Raw genomic sequence first — 25,070 nt, 5'->3', positions numbered from 1 at the left:
AAGAGCGTTTAGTTCTTGTTGTCAAATGGCCCATATTCCGGTCAAATAATGTAAGGCTCTTTTTTTAAAAGCCAAATTGTTCGACCCAAGAACGAAAATATCTTGTTCTAAGTAACCAAGATAATTTACTCAAGAGCATTAATTGTTCTTGCAAAAAAGTTCCTTTCTTGTTGTAAAATGGAACGTATTCCAATCAAATGAAGTAAAGCTCTTCTTTTAAGAGTCTTTAATTCTTCTTATAAAAAATGTCATTCTTGTCGTAACATGGAACGTATTCCAATCAAATGAAGTAAAGCTCTTCTTTTAAGAGTGTTTAATTCTTCTTGCAAAAAGTGTCATTCTTGTCGTAAAATGGAACGTATTCCAATCAAATGAAGTAAAGCTCTTCTTTTAAGAGTGTTTAATTCTTCTTATAAAAAGTGTCATTCTTGTTGTAAAATGGAACGTATTCCAATCAAATGAAGTAAAGCTCTTCTTTTAAGAGTGTTTAATTCTTTTTATAAAAAGTGTCATTCTTGTCGTAAAAATGGAACATATTCCATTCAAATTAGGTAAATCTCTTCTTCACCACGACTATAAGGTGTGCCGTTCTCGAGAATGTTCTCCGTTTCTTTGAGCGAGAACGTTTCTTATACAAAACGGAGAACATTCTAGAGAACGGCACAACATGAGCCACGACACTTTTTATACCGACGTTTGTGTATTTGGCGCGTTTACAAAATTTACCATTTTATTTTTGTTTTATTCTTATCATTTTAATGTCGTAAATGAAAATATTATGATGTATTTTTTTACCTATTTAACATCTTTAGTATTGTTTACCTTTATAATATGGTCATTTCATCACTATTATAGACTTTGCGGCAGTTATGACTTGATTAAATTACCTATCTAAATAAAACAATAATAAAATGGTAATTTTATAACTAGGATAAATACACAAATTTACACTTTAAAAGGAGAGCTTTAAATTTTAATGGAGTGCGTGTCCTTTTACAAGAAGAACCAGAAATACAAACTTAAAAGAAAAGCTTAATGTAAGTATGTTATTAGAATGCGTTCTATTTTACAATTAGAATAAACATGTTTATACAAGAAGAATTATCTTAACCAAAACAAGTGCTAATCAATTCAAGCTTTAACTTTTTACAAAAAGACTTGTGTGTTTCAAGTATGAATGTGTTTCGACAGTAATCTGTATTCCAGTCTAATTTATACAAGCCAAATTAGTTTCAAAACACATTAAATTTATTACCTATTCGGAAATAATGGAATAAAAGTGAAATGTAAGTTTCTCATTTATTTTATGCACCAGTTAAAGAAAGTAATTACAAATTCAGAACTTATCAGTGTCACTATACAGTATTAAGATTGAATTTAGAACGGAATACATTTTGACTTATCAGTGTTATATCACCATATAAATTATACATAATATGTTTGAGCTACATGTCATGGTTCATTATTTTATTTTAAAAGCTTACAATCTTGAATTATATTTAGGTACTTTATTTTCACGAATTGCAATATTTTGAACACCAATTGATATGTAATAAAAATAATGATGATATTATAGTGTTTTTAATAAAATCAATTATACAACTTAGGCCGATAGTCCACTATCATATGTTTAGCATAGAAATATGATCATGCCTCCCTTTTTCTCCAACGTGAAGAAAAAGGATGGCATGTTGCCTATGATCATATTTCTATGGTAAACATATAATAGTGGACTATCGGCCAAAGAGGACGCTACAAAATAATTGAATCAGCACTAAATATAACCTAGTAGATAAAAAGGGATATTCTGACTTGGAATTACGTAATTGTTAGAGTACCTCTACAATATTTGCTAATAGTAAATGATTTAAAGAAAACAATATCTTACTCTATTTGTCTTAATTGAAGATACTCACTTACACGTAAAAATAATGAACATCAGTTCAGTTCTGCACCTAACTAGCTAACTACGTACAGAAAATTTAAATAATTCAAATAATTAAAAATGTCCTACTCAACACAATTAATACCTACATTTTTAATGTTAACTTAAACTTTAGTATAATTATTATTTATAAAATGAGACATATAAATTACCACCTACTGAGCGAAGAGGTATTGGCATTTGATCAAAACATTCAATCAACGATATGTATTTGTATTCATTCGTTTTGTTAACTTGATATGCCTTTAAATGGGTACTGTAATTAATTATTTGCAACACAGAACACGCAAGGATGACGGACTTAAAATCTTTATCCCTGATTAATATATCATTAATTAAGAGGAATATTGGATTGTCATCTTTACATTCGTACAAAACAACGGACATATGATCATAAATATATCCGTTATTTTCGAAAGTAACAGTCGTGAAATAATTATCTCCATTTAAATGACACGGAATATTTACGCACTGCTTTAACTTTCCACACTTTGTTTTGTTCTCAAAGCCACCATTAGTTAAAAACCTGCTGCAGTCCTTTAATTGGCACCGTATTGAAATCGAATAGCATAAGTCTGTCCTACTCGCTATAGAACGTGATACTCTTTTTAGTTCTTTGTGTTTAGCTTCAAATTTGAAAGCCGAGTAAAATATAGGCGGTCCTAATTTATTTATCACACCCGGGTAATGTACCAAGAAATGGTATTTTGGTTTCAATGAACTTTTGAATAGCTCTATATACATTTTATGATGTTCTTTTATCAAATGTTTCAAATTAACTAAGTGTTCTGTGGAGATAGTTTGTTCGGTTAGTGTTTCTGTTAACTCTAATAAAAGCAAATAGTAGTTCCACACTTCGTCTCTTTCGTCAACGAAGTCACCGACAAAGTAACGGAAATTTCTTACAAAGCATAACATCTCCGACGCTGAAAACATGATGATACCATTACATAAATGCTGCTTAGTTACAGGTGGGGGATGATTATGCTCGGATCTAGTATATGTGAAGTATTTCGTTCTGGAATTTAATTGGTCCAAGGTAAAAACCTTTTTGTTTATAAATGATTGTATTATTGATGCCATACTATATCTATGAACACCTTCACATAAATCATGCATGACGTCTACACTGGTATTTTCACAAGCATGGAAGCTGTCTAGACTGTTCCATACACAGAGTTCTTTTACGCCAATGTTATTGGCTAAACAATGGTTATAATTAGCTCGTGACCGTATTTTTTCTTCACTTTCTGAAATGGCAGTTTGGCATTCTTGTTTATTCATAGTACAAATTCTACAGTAATTACTGGCGGAAAAACTTTCCATGTAACCCATAATTGAATTAAGCCCTAAATTATCTCCTGATAAAGCAATCAAATAGAATTTTACTTTTAGTTTTTCATTATTAGAGAGTATGTCTATACCACAATTTTCCAAAAAATTCAATTCATCAAGTAATGGTTGAAAAACCGCTTTATTGCCAAAATTTACTCTCTGGTTGGAATAAAAAAGTAGAGCCAAGAAAATATTTTCCAGGCGACTAGCAAACTGCGGTGGAATAGTCGCAATGCTACAATAAACAGCGCCAATTTTATGTTTACCGGCATGACTGCCTAACGGATTACCATTTTCGAAATCATCATAGTAAATATATATAGGAATAGAAATATCTGAGCAATGTTCATGTTCAGCTTTTAGTTTCCATAATACCCCATTAACAACGTTTAGCAATACATTTTCTGTGCTACTAAGATATCTTTGATAGTCTAGTATGGTCTGCAGGACTTGTGGTAATTCTAAAAACAGCTTTAAACTATTTCTCAAAGGCACCAAATGAACGTATTCATCCTTTAAAGTCATAATCACTTTAGAATCTACTCGTTTTGGTGCCTTCGAGACACCGATTTTTTTCTTAATTGGTTTAACTAACTTACCACTCGCATTAAACAAATTTATTAGTCTATGTTCGGTGTCAATTGCTTGAAAACAGTTTTTAAATATGTCCAAGCACAAACTTAAGTTCTTCATTGGCAATATGTCGTTACTAATGTTATTACTATTAATATTTCCAAGCACTGGAATTTGACTTTCTATGTAAGAAACTGAATCAGTAAGGAAACTTTTAAAAATATCGATTATGTTTTGTATTTGATTTCTTGGCATGTTTAAATTACTGTATAATTTCGATATAAGAAGTATAACAGATAAGTGAAGATCTTTTTTAAATTGCATTGTTACATTTTCACTGTCTTGGCTACAGTTCTCACTATTAGATTTAAGTTTAGTAGAACTGTTTAACTCTATAGGATCATGTGTTATAGTTTTATTGATCGATATATTAGTACACATTGGAGAATTCGGATGCGATGTTTTTTCTATTGGCTTACTATCAAGTCGGCGATTATCAAACAATTTATGAAAAAATGTCAAATGATCTTTTAAAGAATACTTTGTACAATACGTTCTCTGGCAATTTTCAATAGGACATTGATAATTAGTTTTTATTTTATGAATAAGTTCCAAATGTAAAATGTATTTTTTAAAAGTACCAAGATCGAGTTTGCACTCGGAACAAAGCATTTTATGAATTTATTTAACTTTTTTCGAATGATAGGCGTAGTTGACGCCACAGAGTATTCTCTACAAGACAAACTTAGAACAAATCACGTCAATTGTAGATGGTGCAAATACCTTACACAATGAAATACTTTTTAAGTGGGTACATAAGACCAAAGAAATTTCTATACCTTAGTATATTTTTACATTTCAAGAACTTTTATAAAAAACGAAGACCAAATTTTACACATCTAAGTTTAAAACGTCAACTATATACGGTGGTACTGTATCATACGCTGTATGGATTTGATACACTTTTTTTGAATAATTATGTGGAGGTGCTCACACACTTGGGGATACTTGGCGTGGAAAACGTGATAAATCTTAAACAATAAGTCGAACGCCTTTGCAGCTGAATGCACGTGGTATTTGATATCATCAATAACGATGTATATCTGGGCGAAGTTTTGTAGCGGTCCTTGTATGAGCACGAAGGGTTGAACGGTATCCTTCCGGGCTGCAGCCTTAGCTTTCTGGGCTGCGATTACGCTGTCGATATCTCCGGCGTCCTGCATTAAAAACATAATTTAAAAGTAATGCCATAGTTCCCAGGAATATCCCACTGCTCAGCAGAGGCTCCACTACAAAAGTAGAAGATTCCTTTTAAGAGACAGAGACTTAGTCAGATAGAAAATGGAATTTTAATGTACACAAAGTTTTTTGATTTTTCCCTTAATTGTAATTTTCATTCAAAAGTATTTCATTCAAGAAGTAAGAAGTAACGAATTCTAAAAAATGATAAGTAACATGTAACTTCATTATGGTGGCTCTTTGGCAACTTTGCATGCCTTACAGTTTACATACGTAATAATGATTATCATAAAAAATGAGTGGGAAAAATTAAATGGAACATATTTACCAAAAATAATTCAATTTAGCATAATTACATATTTTGAAAACTTATCAATTGTGATTGTGGATATATTTTATATACGTATGCTAAAAAATAAATAATGCTAGAAACATTATTTTGCAATAAAACTAAATGAAATATATTGAACTCGCTTGACTCGAAGAGTAAAATAGTAAAACATTAACTGAACAATTACACAACTTTTATAGGTAATAATATAAATGTATATTAATAATAAAATAAAGAGAATAAAACTTAAATTTTGATTGGATGCATACAATACTTACATCTATCTGAACTAATAAGCCCTGGATTGATTCAGTGGTTGAGAACTTGACTTTCCTAGATTTTCGGCCTTTGGGTGGTATTAAAAAACCTAGCAGGTAAATCTGCACCGGAATTTTTTTGTCTGAAATAAAAGAAATATATATGAAAATTACACATATTTTATAAAATGATCAAGTATGAATGCATCTACTAAACTATGACGATGATATACCGATATGGACACTATAAAAACTTATAAACTATACTCGCATTATACGAGTGGAAAACAGTCAAGATTTGGGTACTTACAAGTCTTACAACACATTCTATAGGTAAACAAGTAGGTACTTACCATCGTCAATGATATTCCCTAATCCTTCAATTAATGCTTTTGCATTATCATTTGTCACGACACTTTCTCTAAGCTTCAAAAGTTTCGAGAAAAATAGTTCCCAGTTTTTAAAGAAGTTAAGCGACTTCTCTTTAAACTGTTTCTCAAAATCCAAAAGTATCTGTAACAATAACAAAACAGTGACAGTATTAATTATTATATCACTATCCCACGCGGAACTGCCGCAAGCATCGTGGGCACCTTTGGGCAAGGAAGGAAGCGGGGTATTTGTATACGTTTTACTTTTTAAGTTAAATTTATGTATAAGTAAGTAGTTTAGGTTCTAGGAATATTATAAAGGTCAAAAGTACTCGAAACCGACGAGCGCGCGTGTATGAGAAACGTAATTGAATGTGTGTGAAGCGAAAGTGCTTTGTCAGGATCGTAGTAAATGGAAATCCGTGATCTCTGCCTACCCCTCTGGAAAACAGGCGTGATTGTATGTATGTATGTATGAATATTACTTAATTCAGTTTTTGTTTTGGATTATTAATTATACAGGGTATATTTTGATAGCGGGTCAGTAAGCCATGAGATCCCGTGGTCCTTTGCGAAAATGGTCTAAGGAGAATTTCCCTCGATTTCGAATTGATGCAAATTGGCATTTACAGATTTTGGAAAAAAAACCATATAGGGTGCGAGAAGAGGGGCATTTTTGACAAACATTTTTTCTGACGCCAATCGATCTAATTCTTATCCAGGATCAAAAGCTTGTAAGGGACTAAAAAAATCCGGCTAGAAAAGTCACAAATCGCGAAGAACTTTTCCCATACCATTTTTATGAATATAAAAAAAATTACATGCAGATTTTTTGATGCCAATCGATTCTATTCCTATTCAGTATCGATAGTTTCTTAGGGCTCAACTTGCGATAATGTACTTAAGAGCCACAAATTAAAGAAAACTTTTTCTACTTATTCACCATAGTAAAATGTATTGGTTTATGGCTTTTTGGTACATTACCGTAAGTTGACCCGTTAGAAACTATTAATACTATTAAGAATGGAATCGATTGGCATCAAAAAATCACCGTGTAATTTTTTTTTATAATATTTATTATTTATACAAATTGTATGGGAAGAGTTTTTCGCGATTTGTGACTTTTCTAGACGGAAATATTTTTTGGTCCCATACAAGCTTTTGAAAACCGAAGAAGAGGTGGATGGACTGTGTGAGACATGATATGGAACTAAAACAAGTTAATGATGAGATGACGAGTGACAGAGATGTATGGAAGAGAAAGACATGCTGCGCCGACCCCAAGTGACTGGGATAAGGGCAAGAGAATGATGATGACAAGCTTTTGAAAGTTTCTCAAAAATGACCTTTTTCTCGCACCCTGTATGTTTTTTCCAAAATCTGTGAACACTATTTCCATCAATTTGAAATCGAGGGATAGTCTCCTTAGATAGCAATAGCACCACGGGATCTGATAGTTGCCCTCACTGACCCGCTGTCAAAATGCACCCTGTATATTAAGTAATGTATATTTCATCTGAAACAGAGTTACATATGAATACACAGTTATCATTCCAAATGATTTCCCACCTGATCAGTATGGGAAATGTGGGAATTATAAGACACTTTGATTGATGATTTGAAGTGTTCTAAAGGAAATATGGCATTTATCTTGATATTATTTTTTATGTATTTAGTGTAGTAAGTCATACTCGTAGGTTACAGAATTCATTTTAGTATAACATGGCCAGTAATAGAAATCTTATACTAAAATCAATTCTATTTATATAATATGTATATAATTTATTATTAATATAAGGTGGCTAGTTATTTTATTAGGAATGTCTTACCAGAGTATCTGCTTTGCCGTCTTTTAAAATGGCCCAGGTTTCGAGAAAATCATGTACAGTTTCAAATTTTTGTTTGTGTCTTAATTCAAAGGTGTTATTCCACCTTTCACAAACTTGGTCCCATGGCTCATTGTTATGTTTCAGCCAAATAGCGTCGTCATTTGAGGCAGTCTCTGAAATAAAACAAATAAAAAACCGGCCGAAAGCTTATCGGGCCACGCTCAGTGTAGGGTTCCGTAGTTCTGTATTTTTCTCAAAAACTACTGAACCTATCAAGTTCAAAACAATTTTCCTAGAAAGTCTTTATAAAGTTCTACTTTTGTGATCTTTTTCATATTTTTTTAAACATAATGTTCAAAAATTAGAGGGGGAGGGGACACAGTTTTTTTTTCCTTTAGGAGCGATTATTTCCGAAAATATTAATATTATCAAAAAACTATTGGAGTACCTAAACCCTTATTCATTTTTAAATACCTATCCTACAATATATCACACGTTGGGGTTCGAATGAAAAAAAAACCAGTCCCCACTTTACATGCAGGGGGGTACCCTAATAAAACATTTTTTTCACCACACCAAATGGTAAAGGCTTACTTTGCTATTCGAAAACAGATAGCAAAATTGCATTTTATTCACAAGAGTGCAAAGTAATTTCAAACAAATTATAACTTTATGTCTTAAGCTGGCTGGTAGAATTTACCAAATGATGATTTTGAATCATAAATATTGAATAGATTGATGGATTTGATTTAGTTTGATGTTTTATAGTCAGTATTTTGTTCGTGTTGGTGTGGTGAAAAATTTTGTGTTTCACTCGGTGGCAAAGTTTGTTTAACCTTCGTGCCTTGAAACCCTCGCAACGCTCAAGATTCCACTTTTTGAACCACTCGCTACGCTCGCGGTTCAATATTGGAATCTTTCGCTTGCTCGGATATCAATATTGGCACGTGCGGTTAAACAACTTTGCCCCTTGTAAAACAAATAACTATTTCCACTTTGTCGGCGTGATTGATATACATACATATTGGTACCAAATTTCAGCTTTCTAGTGCTAACGGTCACTGAGATTATCCGCGGACGGATAGTTGACTACGGAACCCTAAAATTGTATCGAAACCATACTTTGTGAAAATCTAAAGGAAGAAAGACAACAGACAGACAAGAGTTAATTTCGCATTTATATTACCTATTAGTACGGAATAAGTATAGATTTTACCTTGATTATTTTCCGCAGACTCTACATCTGTATCCGAATCCTTATTAGAGCAAGTGGATTTAATGCTCCTGCGCTTTGCTCCTGATATGTACAGGAGATTTCGAACCTTGTCCACTAATTTGCCTTTAGCGGGCACATATTTTCTTGAAGCAGATTTGCATGTTGGCACAGCTTTCATATAGTAGATATATATACTTTCAGTTGGGAAAAGAGAAACAATTTTTGCAGCTAGCAAATTGAACTCTTCTGGTTTGATGTTGCTGAGAAAAAAAATATTTTGGATAATCTTCATTCATATTTAAGTAGGTATTAATACTAATTATAGAAACCAGACAGAAAACCATCACAACCACCCTTGACGTAAATGCATAATTTTGCTACCCGTGAAAGAATATTTAACTTGCACTAGGCGTCAATCCATCTGGATTGACATGCAAGTACAGTCACCTGTAACCTATAATATGTAATATCTTACGCAACGAAGGCTGCAAAAATATCTGCCACTAGTACCTTATTTGTGATATAATACATCAAATTGCCTTATGAGACATTGTAAGAGCGTATCAGATATTTTTGAGGCCTTCGTTGTGTAAGATATTATCGCAGGTGACTGTACCAAGCCAGAAACTACTGCTGTCTGGTCTCCTACAATCCATGAGCTAAGTACTTGAGCGGCATATATATATAAGCTTATATTACACTAATCTACATTGGATACTACTACATGATGATTACTGTATATATAATTTCTACAGGTAACTATACTACTATAGCTACTTAACCTACTACTAAGGTATAGGATAAATTACTTGTGGTGTCCTAGAAGTAACAAAATAAAATAAATAACAAAATAAGTATTTAGCTGCTCTGGCTAAGAACTTAACTTATGGCAAATGTAATTCAGGCAAACATTAGATAACCTATGCCTATGACCACATGTAATAAACCCCTTGTCAAAAATATCTATCTGCCTACATAAAAAACTAACACTACATCAGTTCTACAACGGGCAAACATAATTATAAGTGGTTCAATAATTACTTGTTAACAATAAATGTGTAGTGATATTTCACCAAAACATCAACAATGATGTTTCTTTTTTGCGAGTTCAATTGTTTGTATTTTTGATAATAATTTAGAACACTATTTCCTTGTGGAGTAGATTGGAGGATAGTCTTCAAATCAAATTCTGGCAGTGAAAGCCTACTAGGTATATTTAAGTAGGAATCCAAATCCAATGTAATGTCTGTTAGAATAACTGACTCGTCTTGATCAATTTGCATCACTTCTGGATAGTTTGCTTTAATAACCATTAAATCTGCATTGAAGGAAGATGCAGTTTCAGTATCAGTAACTGAGTCTAAGTAATCTTGTAGTTTACTTTTTAGTTTTATTCGGTGCCCAATGTGTGGGCAAAGCTCTTTCAAGTAAGTATCATTTGAAACCAAATATTTGAACTGTTCCTTGCTTATATCATTTTCTGTAAAAAAAATTAACTTAAATAATTGCATATTTGATAGCTATCGAGGACCTCTCCTATGTATATTTAAATGGGAAATGAACGAAACACGCATCAAAAAAGAATAAATATCTTAAGTGTTGTGGTCGAAGAGAGACTGAATCAAAGTCTTCCACTGCGACATGGTGACAAAATCTATTTGAAATTCAAAATACTTGACATAAAATAGAACTATAGAACAGGCTGCTACCCATCTAGTTACCAACAATATGTGATATGTGAGCGGTTTATAGACTACTGATGATGATACTAATTATGTACCTACTAACAATCTGTCCTTAACCTTTAGTTTTATGGAAAGTTGAGCCTCTTGACAACTTTTAAATGATCAACTACACATTAAATTTGTTACACTTCAGAAGACAAATGAACATCTTGATCGACCCCGGAGATGTATGGCAGTTGCATCAAGCACAGTCATGTTATTTTGATTTAAACATTCACGATTTTCACACATTATTTGACCAAAATGGGACTTGATCGAGTATTAATATAACTTTTTTTATTTACATTGATGTGTCAAAATGCCCATTGTCTCGTTTTGATGAGATAATAAGTTTTTAATAGTTTAGTAACATACAAATATATCAAGCAAATGCATTGAATTACTATTTACTAACGTACATTTTACCTCAATGGATGTAGGTAATTTTGTTTAACCTAACATTTAACAAATATCTTGTACAGATGAGCCTCCAAAGTTTCGACCTAGCATATAATGAACCACTTCTCGCACTAGTGCGTAAAAAAAACACAATCTGTACTGAAAACTATTTTACCGCTCCCTGACCACTACCTTCTGATCTGCCAGCGATATACTAGAAAATTCACAACTTACTTTTGAAGTTCTCGACGACTTCTGACGGCACATCCCAGGATACCAATATGTTTTCTGTATCCTCTTCCATTATTTTAGTAGGTATACTTGCGATCGCGATCACTAAGTTAATTTTCAAATGAAACACTTTCACTGCAATGACAACGACGCAAAAAAGGAGCGAAAAGAAAAAGAACACACGAGCATCACATTCGGCCGTTAGCATTTGGTTTGTTGGATGACAACTTGAAAATGTTGCCAGTACCAGATTTTTATTTTACCCAATAAATACATCAGCCATAACAAGTAAGGCACTTACTTGTCATGTTAATAACCTAGATAATGTAACTACAGACGGTCAAGCAAATCATGAGAGTAAAAAATGGCGGCAAATTTGAATAATGTGCCCATACATTAATATCGTCCCATAGAAAATTTGAATTTTGCTCTCATAATATTTGCTTGACCGTCTATATTACAGTCGGGCAAAAAAAGTAGAAAATAATAGGGGCGCCACTGTCTATGTAAAACGTCTTGCATATTCCAACTATCTTTTGTATGAAAACAGTAAGTGGTGTAAAAAATTAGTTCCATTTCTACTCTTTTTTGCCAAGCTGTAATATGGGAAAGAGTAGAGGCACGAAGTCTCTTTACGTCTTAATGTTATTGCACGGCGCGATACGTCGCACAGTGGATCAACATGCGATGCTTTTTTTGGATAAACTATTTTTAAAAATGCTATTCGACGGCAAATTATGTAAGAAATAAAAGTTGTCATGTAGTGTTTTTCAAAATAATGCGTATTTGAGGCAGGATATAATAAAATCTGTTTTTGTTTTGTATGAAACCAAAAAATAGGTACCTTATTTCAAGAAAACCTTGGGCGATCCCGCCTTCTAACCTTTTGTGCTTTATTTTCCTACTTGTCAAAAGTATAAAATCATGCAAGAGTTACCCCGGCAACAGTCTTAAAAATTCATAATCTTAAAAAAAATTGTATGCAAATTGACAGTTCAAACTAACACTGACAGATCTGTCAGTGTCAGTTTGCATACAATTTTTTTTTAAGATTATGAAAATTAAGACTCGTCTGTTGCCGGCCTTACTTCTGGAGGTGGCGTTTTTTTTTTTAAGGAAGGCAAAGATCTTTGTGTTTTTGCAAATTTTTAAATGTACTGTACATATACATCAATAGTAATAAAGTGCAGGTACGACAAATGATTGACATTTCTATAAAAAAACGACATTTTTAACCTGTAAGCAAACTCCAAAAATATGTTTAATTTAGAAATATTACTTTTTATGAGTAAACATAACTTCATGATAGATAATCAGTATGTAATAAATAAATATTGGGGACACCTTACACAGATCAACTTAGCCCCAAACTAAGCAAAGCTTGTACTATGGATGCTAAGCGACGATATACATCCTAAAATAGATAAATACATACTTATATACATAGAAAAACATCCATGACTCAGGAACAAATATCTGTGCTCATCACACAAATAAATGCCTTTACCGGGATTCGAACCCAGGACCGTGGCTTAGCAGGCAAGGTCAGTACCGACTGAGCCAGACCGGTCGTGTGTGTGTGATTGCACTTGTATGATTTGAAAGTTGAAACGTGTCTTTCTTGGTAGAGGTACATACCTATACTTAAAATTCAATGCGTTAAGGTTTAACTTTTTTATATCTAAATGTCAATTGTTCGTTGTATGGTTATTTTTCATACTCATGTTTTAAATTATGCGAAAAATACAATAAATTGTAGCAAATCGTGAGAGTAAAAAAACGCGCGGAATTCAATTTTTCCATGGGACGTTAAACCCGCGCCCATACATTTTTCAAATTTGCCACCATTTTTAGGGTTCCGTAGTCAACTAGGAACCCTTATAGTTTCGCCATGTCTGTCTGTCCGTCCGTCCGTCCGTCCGTCCGTCCGTTAGCACTAGAAAGCTGAAATTTGGTACCAATATATGTACCTATATCAGTCACTCCGACAAAGTGAAAAAATAAAAAGTGTAAAGTGGGGACTGATTTTTTTTTCATTCCAACCTCAACGTTATATTGTTGGATAGGTATTTAAAAATGAATAAGGGTTTACTAAAATTATTTTTTGATAATATTAATATTTTCGGAAATCTAACTCTAACTTTTGAACCATATGTTTAAAAAATCTGAAAAAAAAATCACAAAAGTAGAACATTATAAAGACTTACTAGGAAAATTGTTTTGGACTTGATAGGTTCAGTAGTTTAGGAGAAAAATACGGAAAACTACGGACCCTACACTGAGCGGGGCCCGATATATACGCTCTTGGCCGGTTTTTTACTCTCACGTTTTGCTTGACTGTCTAAACTAAACTAATAAATAAACATTTTTTCTTCATTTACATCTCGTTTGTCTCCTATCAAATAATAATAAATAAGAGCCCAAACGGTTAGAAGGCGGGATCGCCCAAGGTTTCCTTGAAATAAGATACCTACTTTTTGGTTTCATACAAAACAAAAACAGATTTTATTATATTTTGCCGCAAATACTACTATATTTTACTCTGGCCCAAATACGCATTATTTTGAAAAACGCTAAAGAAATTTTCGAAATTTATAAGTACCTATGCAAAACTAAGTAACAACACGCTAAGTAGCTCTATGCCTTTGTTGTTTTATAAAATGGTTTATTTTTCATGCCTTTTACAATTATTTCAAAAACATATCAAAAGCGTGGTATTGTGTGGAGATTGTTCGCTAAACCATTTTCCAAGATTATCGGGTAAAAAATGAATACAGCAACACTGCTCATAGCAAAAAATGCAATTTCTTGAGACAAGATTTGTAAATTTTGTTGCAAGAACTAGCAAGAAATAATATCTTGGAGCAATAATGCTTTTGTTTTCGAAGGTCTTGATTCAAGATTCAAAAATTTCGACTGTCTTGAGACAAAAACGAATTATCCGTAAGATAGGTATTAGGTACCTATACAATACAATTACATGCAATCAGATGCAGTATTTAATCCTAGCTATAGTTTGTACAATGCTTATAAGCCAATATTTAGGTATATAGATTGCGGTACCGGTACCCTCTTCAGTACCAGGACTAAAAATTCCGGTACCTGCGTGGTACCGGGAATTCCCGATACTTCGATTCTTTCCAGTACTAATTCTTTTTCCAGCAAACATTACTAAAACCCGTGACAAACGAATATTGTAATGTTTCGTCAATATTTGGAATTATTTGCTTCTTATCATACAAATGTATAGTCCTTAGTCATATTATATTATAATACATTCTTCATTGTTAATTTAACTGAATCTTGAGTGAAACTAGTAATATCTTCTACCGAGAAATATATTTGGTACTTACTTTTAGGATTTCTAATTCTTGATTGTTAATGTAACTGAATCTTGAATGAAACTAGTAATATCTTTTACCGATAAATATATATTACTTGCTTTTAGATTGTCTTAATTTTTGATTGTTAATTTAAGTGAATCTTGAATAAAACTAGTAATATCTTCTACCGAGAAATATATTACTTGCTATTAGAATGTCTAAATTATTGGTTGTTAATTTAACTGAATCTTGAATGAAACTAGTAATATCTTCTACCGAGAAATATATTACTTGCTTTTAGATTGTCTTAATTCTTGATTGTCAATTTAACTGAATCTTGAATGAAACTAGTAATATCTTCTACCGAGAAACATATTACTTGCTTTTAGAATGTCTAAATTCTTGTTTGTTAATTTAATTGAATCTTGAATGAAACTAGTAATATCTTTTACCGAGAAATATATTACTTGCTTTTAGATTATCTTAATTCTTGGTTGTTAATTTAACTGAATCTTGAATGAAACTAGTAATATCTTCTCCCGAGAAATATATTACTTGCTTTTAGATTGTCTTAATTCTTGATTGTTAATTTAACCGAATCTTGAATGAAACTAGTAATATCTTTTATCGAGAAATATATTATTTGCTTTAAGATTGTTTTAATTCTTGATTGTAAATTTAACTGGATCTTGAATGAAACAAGTAATATCTTTTACCAAGAAATATATTACTTGCTTTTAGATTGTTTCAATTCTTGATTGTTAATTTAGCTGAATCTTGAATGAAACTAGTAATATCTTCTACCGAGAATTATATTACTTGCTTTTAGATTGTTCTAATTCTTGATTATAAATTTAACTAGATCTTGAATGAAATTAGTAATATCTTTTACCAAGAAATATATTATTTGCTTTAAGAATGTCTAAATTCTTGGCTGAATATTTCAATAATTCTTGGGTGAACTAAATAATATCTCCTATCAAGTAACATATTACTTGCCTAAATACTTTTAAATTGTTCATTTGAGAATTGAATGTAATCTTGAGCCAAGTTTGACTCTACATCGGCACAAGAATTAATTCTTAAATCAAATCTGCTTAATCATTCTTAAGGTGAGAAATAAATTAGTTTCGATTTGAGATATAAATTTTGACTCAAATAATATTTGCTTTCATCCAAGATTTTCGATCTTGAATATGAAGAATTTTAATTTTTTGAAACGTTAGTGAGATTATCTTATTTCAAGATATATATATTTGAGTTCAAGAAATATTAGGTGAAACACATCTGGTTCTTGTTTCAAAAAACCATTTTTTTCTGTGTAGTAGACCTATTTTCATGAAACATGGCTAAGAACACTCCCGACTAATTCAGCTTTCAGACAAAAAAAACTAAATCTAAATCGGTTCATCCGTTCGGGAGCTACGATGCCACAGACAGAAACACACACAGACAGACAGACACACAGACAGACAGACAGACAGATAGACAGACAGACAGACAGACAGACAGACAGACAGACAGACAGACAGATAGATAGACAGACAGACAGACAGACAGACAGACACGTCAAACTTATAACACCCCGTGGTTTTTGCGTCGGGGGTTAAAAATATAAAGATAGTTATAAACATATAAGGTGCAAGCCGCAGAGTACATATCCACGCAAATTCACGAAAAGTTCACGAGTTTTTCGTTTTAGTAAATAATGGTTTGACGTCGTGACGTTCTCGCTAGATCATCATCATCCTCCTTGCGTTATCCCGGCATTTGCCACGGCTCATGGGAGCCTTGGGTCTGTTTTGACAACTAATCCTAAGATTTTGGCGTAGCCACTATGAAAATGAAAATGAAATGAAAATGAAATGAAATGAAAATGAAAATGAAATGAAAATGAAAATGAAAATGAAATATTTATTTTTCAAGTAGGCATATTACAATGCGCATATGAACGTCAAATAAAGCTACGCCGGCTCTAACCCTACGCCTCAGCCTCGAGAAGATTTCAGTCCCCCCTCAGTTGGGAGGGGGGTATCCACTATGGGACCGGCAAGAAACTCGGCGGGCAACTTCTTTTCAAAACATTACATCTTATAATTAACATGCATTAAATAACAACATACAATTTAACATGCAAAAGTATTCATCAAAGAATATGAACAGACTAGGTACTCTATGGAAATCAATTTCAATAAATTATATTATTGCTTAATAATACGTCGTTCTTCTTCAGAGAAAACATATCAAATTGTCATAGAAGAAAAAGATAATATGAATCTCAATATCATTAAATATGTAATTTACCTACACAACATAAAATATAAAATATTTGATGTGCTTTCTTATCTGAACTGTGTCCTCTATACATAATACAATTATTTTAATTGCTATTCGTTTTTTGTAGTTTCTGGTTCGGGCCATGCATGTTTGTCTGTCAAATAGTCCTCGACTCTGTAATAAGCCTTTAACATCAATGATTTTTTTAAGTAGTTCTTAAGAGCTGGGAGGGGTAATCTCAAAGCAGTGTCAGGTAACTTATTATAAAAATGAATGCATTTGAATGCAAATGAACTAGTTTTACGAAAGCGACTGCCATCTGACCTTCCAACCCGAAGGGTAACTAGGTCTTATTGGAATTAGTCTGGTTTCTTCACGATGTCTTCCGTCACCACAAAGGCAAATATCAAATGACATTTCGCACATAAGTTTCGAAAAAATCATTGGTACGAGCCGGGGTTCGAACCCGCGACCTAAGTCGCAATCGCACGCTCTTACCGCTAGGCCACCAGCTCTCTCGCTAGATATCGAGTAATATATAAAAAATGTATGGTATCTGTATTGGCAGTTTTTCCTTAAGTTGAGTATAAATTGAGTTAGCCGGCCGGACAAAATTGGACTAAATAAATTGTATGAATAGTCGCTCGATTCTCCGCTATAACATAATAGTTATATGTGCATGTTTGTATATGTTCTACCTTATATGGTAACTATTGGCAACACTACTTACTAAGGTAACATGACTGTACTGACTTCCGCATGATTAAGTAGAATGATATACGTTTGTATTACATATATACATGTAGGAGTCTTAAGGGTGGGTAAAATGAGTTATCGGTTCTTTAGATTTTCTTTCGAAGTACATGGATTAAGATAGCGAATTCTAAGCAAATAAAATTGAGGTAGGTAAGAGCTGCTTACTCGTACTTATATAGAGTCCTTGTTTTACGATTCAGTCTAATAATATACGCGTGATGCTGGTTCTTATGGAATATTTATGATTTTTGGGACCATTTTTTTTTTTGCACTGTCCTGTAACACTTACGTAGTAAGTAAGAAGTAAATTCTTTATTGCACCATCAACATAAAATATACAAGACATCAAATATATAAAAGAAAGAAGGGGGAAGTACCTACAAAGGCGAACTTATCCCTGATAGGGATCTCTTCCAGTTTTAAAAGCACCGTTTTAACGAAAGATGAAAAAACACAAATTTTGCAGTTTATTACGGTTTACGCACGTTTCAATAACTCAGGTACGGCGGAACACAAGGAAACTGCCTTACGCACAAGGTTAACCAGTGAAGGTAGTTCGCATAGTTAAGAAATGTTTCTCATTTCTAAGATCCGTTTACTTTACACGCTACTGGCATTGTGCAACCAGAGATCATATCTATCTTGTAACTTTAGTAATATTTACAAGAATTCAGTTGCAGTACTGCACATCGTTGTCATAACTGTGTAAATTATTTTTATTGCACAGTATATTTTGCAAGTTATTAAATTAACGAAGTGCATTGGCGTTAGGCAATTATAAGAGGAACATACTCAAAGTTCAGTAAGTTAAATGTATGCATACAGTTTTCGACATATAAAAGTGAAACAGCTAATTATTACAGCAATACAATCTAGCTTCTGTAACTGTGATCATATCAGTGGTGACTACTTTTCGGGCGAGCTTGGTTCATACCTACAATTATTACAAGTAGTACCTACACGTTTCCATCTTGCATCAAAGATAAGATTGCTTGACTTTTGACAACCCTAAAGAGCCAAAAGGTCTAGTGCCATACTTAGAAAAGTAAAACACGATTAGTCCCTGAATTGTCAATCTTCTGTTTTATATTAGGAAGTGTCCTTTCTGTTACTATTTATTCTGCTGTTATGGCAGAGACCGTTATAGGTACTAAAACGTTCCAATATACGCGCACGTCATAAAATAATTGGACGAAATGCGTCATTAAACACAATTTGACAATTCAGCGTTGCGTTTCGTCATCTTAAAAACAGATGTGTAGGTATTAAAATAAAATTATAGTTACACAACCACTGAAATACTACATAAATGTACATTACACTTAACTAAAGTTGTAATATGAAATACAATCTTAATAAAGAATTACTTCCTTGACGTCACACATCAGACGAGTAGTGAGGTGACACGTCAGGGTTTCGACGGTGACCACGTGGTACTTTCCATTTTTATATCCGTCTTTATCACAAATCACAAAATTACTACCTAATTAAATCGTATTTCACATAGTAAATTGCTACCGATTGAATTCGCCAGCATGTTAGCTATCTATTCTACTCCAAGTGTTTATTGTACAACTAAATCCGACCTTGATTTGCCGCCAGTGACTACCCAGAGGCCAGTCTATGAGTCAAACCAAACGCGGCATGAGAACCAACTTGCGTGCCCGTTCCGGTCTCTTAACAATGAAAAAAGGGAGAATCTTACGGCCAATGACTATATGATAACGCTGAGAATTCGTCTACCCATCATACCGTGACCTCTGCAAGAAAACACCTGTAGTACCCATTTCTAAAACGATGTAAGTCACAACAAATTCGCAGCGGTTAAGACCTTTTCGACCGGGAGAGTCAGCATGACGTAGCATTGACGAGCATGACAGTCGAGCGTTGTCTTCTAGCCAGTGTAACCATGGTCTTAAGATACATAACAAATATATGTGATAAAAGTGTGCATTAAAGTGGATGGACAAATAGTTAGAGTTGCGTGAACTTAGCATGACATTTTAGGGGCAACAAAGGTGGGTCTAGGGGTCTCTCGTAATTGAATAGGTTATGTAACAAATGAAGGGGACTCAGTTCCCATTGCGAGACGTAATTACTAGTGCATCTTACTTTAATGAAGAAATGTACATGACAGGTGCAATTAGTGATATGCTGTGGTAATGGTGCGAAGGTGTATTAATTGGCAATGAAATGAGGTGTGAAGATAGTGTACATAAGGCCATATAAATAGTGAAGGTTGTCTCGATATCCTTTCATTTATTACACGTGTAAGTTTTTTTAGATTTTTTTTGTTGCGGACCGAATATGTTAATTCGATCGTACATAATAAATACTCTAACATTGTACATTGCGTTAATTAGTTTATGCGCCTCACTCGCGTCAGTTTAACAGTAAAAGCGAAATGCTCGATACTGATGTCATTTTGATATTACATTACATATTTACTTTCGAATTTTCATAAATACACATGAGTAGCAAGTTCTATGTCATGGCTGTATTTTGTAAATAAGGGGTTTATTACCTATAATATCGAAATTGTCGGAACATCGACCTCAATGTCCTCCAACCTCCAATGTCGGGATACTGCTGTCATAAACGGGAAAGTGTTTGTTTGTCCGTCTTTCGCGGCAAAACGGAGCGACGAATTGACGTGATTTCTTAAGTGGAGATAGTTGAAGGGATGGAGATTGACATAGGCTACTTTTTAGGGTTCCGTAGTCAACTAGGAACCCTTATAGTTTCGCCATGTCTGTCTGTCCGTCCGTCCGTCCGTCCGTCCGTCCGTCCGTCCGTCCGTCCGCGGATAATCTCAGTAACCGTTAGCACTAGAAAGCTGAAATTTGGTACCAATATGTATATCAATCACGCCGACAAAGTGCAAAAATAAAAAATGGAAAAAAATGTTTTATTAGGGTACCCCCCCTATATGTAAAGTGGGGGCTGATATTTTTTTTCATTCCAACCCCAACGTGTGATATATTGTTGGATAGGTATTTAAAAATGAATAAGGGTTTACTAAGATCGTTTTTTGATAATATTGATATTTTCGGAAATAATCACTTCTAAAGGAAAAAAAAGTGCGTCCCCCCCCCTCTAACTTTTGAACCATATGGTTAAAAAATATGAAAAAAATCACAAGAGAAGAACTTTATAAAGACTTTCTAGGAAAATTGTTTTGAACTTGATAGGTTCAGTAGTTTTTGAGAAAAATACGGAAAACTACGGAACCCTACACTGAGCGTGGCCCGACACGCTCTTGGCCGGTTTTTTGTCTCTTTCTAACGCGAGCGAAGCCGCGGGCAAAAGCTATATACGTCTCATACAACATATAGGTAGGTACATTTATTTCACAAGAGTTCGCAACGCGCCTTGATATATCAAAAACCTTTTTTGTTTGTGAATCGTCCGTAATGTAAATATACAGTACCTATAGATAAACCATCTTTATTTATTCCAAAGATAAATACTATATCCGGATCGCATCGGTGGGAGCCAGTCGCCATAAATTTTCAATCTATTCAAACTCGCTCGTCACGCTTCAACTCTGTTCGGGTCACGCGTAGTGCGTACGAGTTTCTTTGAATTTTATAACGTGTAAATTCACTAAAAAGCGTAAAATTTGATTTATTATTTATTTTGTCATCTGTAGTAATTTACGAAGTTAATGGAAAACACTGGAAAAGTTTTACTATCACAACACCCTCGAAACCGCGTAAAAATTTGTCTGCTTTTAACAATTTCGCTGTCTTGACTCTTGACCTTGACATGTAGAAGTATTTTTCAGTACGGACGGTGCTTTTTTTACTCACTAGTGCGAGAAGTGGTTCATTATATGACAGGTCGAATCTTCGTTGGGCCATCTGTACTGAAAAACGTCGCACGATACACGTGCGAAAAGGAAATTCGTAACTCGTGTCGATTTAAAACACCCTTCGGTAGTGTTTTTATTTATCGCCACTCGTTTCAAAGTTCCTTTTTTACGCACTTGTATCGTAATGTACTATTTTTCTGAGATTTCGGAGTTAGCTTTATAGTAAAAGTTGCTCAGTTTATATTTACAACATAAATGATTACAAATCTAAGTAAATAAACACTCTTTTTTTTTTTTTTTTGCTGTCAACAACGCGCTATTTGCATAAACAAAGAATGCAAAAAACTAAAAGACCGCACTTTTCAATGAGAAATGTATCGGAATATTACCTTCCACTTTTTGCTGTCAATAACGTTGTCTGCATAATTACAAGGATGCAATTTAAAAGGCCTGTTTAAGACGTTTAAGTACTATAAGTTGACGAAGTCTTTGTCTGAACTGAATATTTACTGACAAATCATTAGTTCATTACGATTGATCGATTTCTTAAAGTGACCTTAAATCATTTTCCGTTGCTGTCCCACAGGTAATCTTTTTCCTTCGGCTTTTAACGGAAACTTACGATCCTATCCTGTTGTTTCAGTGAGTCTCCGTATAACTTCTGTACTATTTGTAGTCTAACCTCATAATCATAAAGTACCCGTAGTACATTTCGTTAGAAATATTTTGAACTATTTTAAATTGGAGCGAAGTTCGCTTATTATTGTTTCCTTTGAAAACATTTGCGCCTTTGAATCACCTATGTGTCTGTCCTACTCATTTACTTAAAAAGCCCTTCCAAGGACCCTGACATTTGTAACCGTAACCATGACGACGGACCCTCACAAATTGGATGATTGCCCTTAATTGTCGCCGGGATGTGGTTTAACGGCACCCCCATAAATGACATGACTGTCAGTTTATGTTTGACATGTCATGGGAATGTTCGTTCCATTAAGTTGACCGTTTTCCGTTGTTACGGCCAACTGTGTTGATGACGGTTTGTTTCGGGTTTTCGAATTTATTCAGCTATCGCAATGTAAACTGTTTGGGAAAATTCTGTTATTGGCAAACGTAGAGCAAACGTAGCACTGGAGAAAAGTAATCGTCTCTCTACAAATTAGTTCAGAATGATCTTAAATTTGACTGACATTGTTGAAAGAAAAATCACAACTAAATTATACCAGAACAAAGCAATAAGATGACAGAGTTACACGAAATAAGTTGACAGCCACGCCAACGACTTTGAAAGCAAGCTTCAGGTTTAACAGGTATTACTTAGGCATTTACAAACTCAAACCCATTTTGAAATTACCCTGTCTTTATTTACTCCTCAATTGCCTTTGAAAATTGGAACAATACTTGCACCACGGCATTGCACCGTACAGGCGTACATATTACAACAATTATTATAAAATAGTCATATTATTTCGCCCCAATCATCATCTAAAGAAATCGAAAATCTCGTTTACCTAACCAATTCTCAAAAGAAATACCGCACTGTCATCGTATCTAGGATATTACAAGACACAATGCTTGCCAATAATCAATTATATAAACAGGACTCCAGGTATACAGGTGTTGAACCACAATACATTGTTACCAAGATAGATGACTCTGCTAGGAGTCACAGTATAAGTAACTAATGAGTATCGTGATTTGAAAAGACGCGGCACAATGAAGCTATTTGACGAATTCAAACATTTTTTGCACGCGTTCCCATAGCTGGGCACCGTTAATCAAATATTCAACTTCTATAATCGCTAATCCGTTACTGAAAAAGTTATCTTTGTTAATCGTTAAAGCTATACATTTCAACAAATTTAACGTAAAACAAAGTTAATCGATAATCCGTTAACACGTGAAAAAAATTGAATTTTACTGTAGGTATTTTGTTGTATCAATAATCCACTATACGAGTATTATACTCGTATTTCTGTAAAAGCCCGAAGTACAGCATGCCTATTGAACTCTAGGCTGCACGTGGAAGGCAGTGATCGCCTGAGCTACTGCCAAGAGCTGTGTCAGGAGAGCTGAAAGATCACAGTAGGCGGAAGCGTGATGCTGGCGGTGTTGGGACTGTTGGGGCACTTGTACGGCGGTAGAGGCTATGGAAGTGAATGTAATCGTAAATTGGACTCGAATTTGCTGCCAAAACAAATTATTCATAGCAATTATGCTCGCGTGGTTCAATTATAAAAATAAAAGTCAAAAGACTGCTCATAATAAATACGCTGTTGGCAAGTTTCATTAACAGATAAGGAGTCCCTTTGTTACAAATAATAAGAAAGCACGAAGAGAATATATAAGCGAAGGGTCCCGAATATACTAAAATATTGCGCGTCACGTTTGGGATACGAATCATCTTAGTTCTTAGTGTTATCACCACAGACCACTACAACTACGAGACTAGACGGATCATTCAAGCAAGCGCCGAATGTGGAATGGCAGTTCAATATTTCCAAGTCACATATACTCTCCCATATTTCTGTAGTATGGAAACGCAACTGCTTGATCCTATTGTGTCAAAGTTTACTGCTTGATCCTATTGTGTTAAGTAGATAGCCATCACCACGACTTTTTATCATTCTCTTGCCCTTCCCTTTCAGTCACTTGGGGTCGGCGCAGCATCTCTTCCTCTTCCATACATCTCCATCGCCCAACCCGTCATCTGATCATCAACTTGCTTTCGTTTCATATCACGTCTCACACAGTCCATCCACCACTTCTTTGGTTTTCCTCTCCCGTTACTTCCTTCCACATTCATTCGTAATATCTTTCTCGTCACATGACTTTGATGACTTCACCACACACCATCAACACAGTACATTGTAATTGTGAAAGATACTACTCAATCGTGGTATTTTACCAGCAAAATTGTTTATAATATGTTTTGACACCACGCGTTCTTTAAAAACGCTTCATAATGCGGTGTCTGTATGTGGTTATCACTAATGAGGTAAACTACTTTCATTTTCTTTACTGGTATACTTGGTATTAATTAGGATTTTCGCTACAATATTTCGGACTATTTTCTTAGGTTTTCGGGACATAGTAATACTAATGAAATACAATCATTCTTTTATTAAATATTAATAAAGGACCTATGGGAATCGTGTTATATTATATGTAAGACCGGCTAGGCATACAATGTTATTAAGTATATAACTTATTTTTTGTCCCATAATTACTATTCAGTTATAATTTAATTTCATTATTGAGGGCCCTAAAAAAATATGAACCATAAAAACTTTAATTTTTTTGTCTGTTTGTACAGTCATTGCGGACATAGAGCTAAAAATATGTATACGCCATTTCATGCTTATACTTTAAGGTACATACTTTTGGCACTCTGTTCCCATTTATCCCTACTAATATTATAAATGAGAAAGTGTGTGTGTCTGTCTGTTT

General features: G+C 33.8%; 2 protein-coding genes across 10 annotated transcripts in view; both read right to left on the bottom strand.

Annotated features, from left to right (window-relative positions):
• Positions 1-25,070, bottom strand: part of LOC125236157 (brain tumor protein) — an 834,846-nt gene that overhangs the window by 235,703 nt on the left and 574,073 nt on the right. The window lies entirely within an intron of this gene.
• Positions 1,644-12,428, bottom strand: LOC125236159. 3 transcript variants are annotated; one of them, XM_048142869.1, is made up of 6 exons: positions 11,454-12,428; positions 9,097-9,356; positions 7,881-8,053; positions 6,034-6,193; positions 5,702-5,823; positions 1,644-5,070 (listed from the first exon to the last, which is right to left on the bottom strand). In XM_048142869.1, exon 6 carries the CDS (start codon positions 4,523-4,525, stop codon positions 2,069-2,071), a length of 2,457 nt encoding a protein of 818 aa, XP_047998826.1. In that variant the 5' UTR covers positions 4,526-5,070; positions 5,702-5,823; positions 6,034-6,193; positions 7,881-8,053; positions 9,097-9,356; positions 11,454-12,428; the 3' UTR covers positions 1,644-2,068. The 3 variants fall into 3 exon arrangements, with proteins under 3 accessions (XP_047998826.1, XP_047998828.1, XP_047998827.1); XM_048142871.1 differs by having other exon boundaries at positions 1,648-5,070; positions 11,454-12,404; XM_048142870.1 differs by lacking the exon at positions 11,454-12,428 and having other exon boundaries at positions 1,648-5,070; positions 9,097-9,433.

The sequence above is a fragment of the Leguminivora glycinivorella genome, chromosome 18, assembly GCF_023078275.1.
Source record: "Leguminivora glycinivorella isolate SPB_JAAS2020 chromosome 18, LegGlyc_1.1, whole genome shotgun sequence".
In the NCBI taxonomy this organism is placed as follows: Eukaryota; Metazoa; Arthropoda; class Insecta; order Lepidoptera; family Tortricidae; genus Leguminivora; species Leguminivora glycinivorella.
Note: the sequence above shows the minus strand (reverse complement) of the source record. Positions and strands in the feature narration are given on the sequence as shown.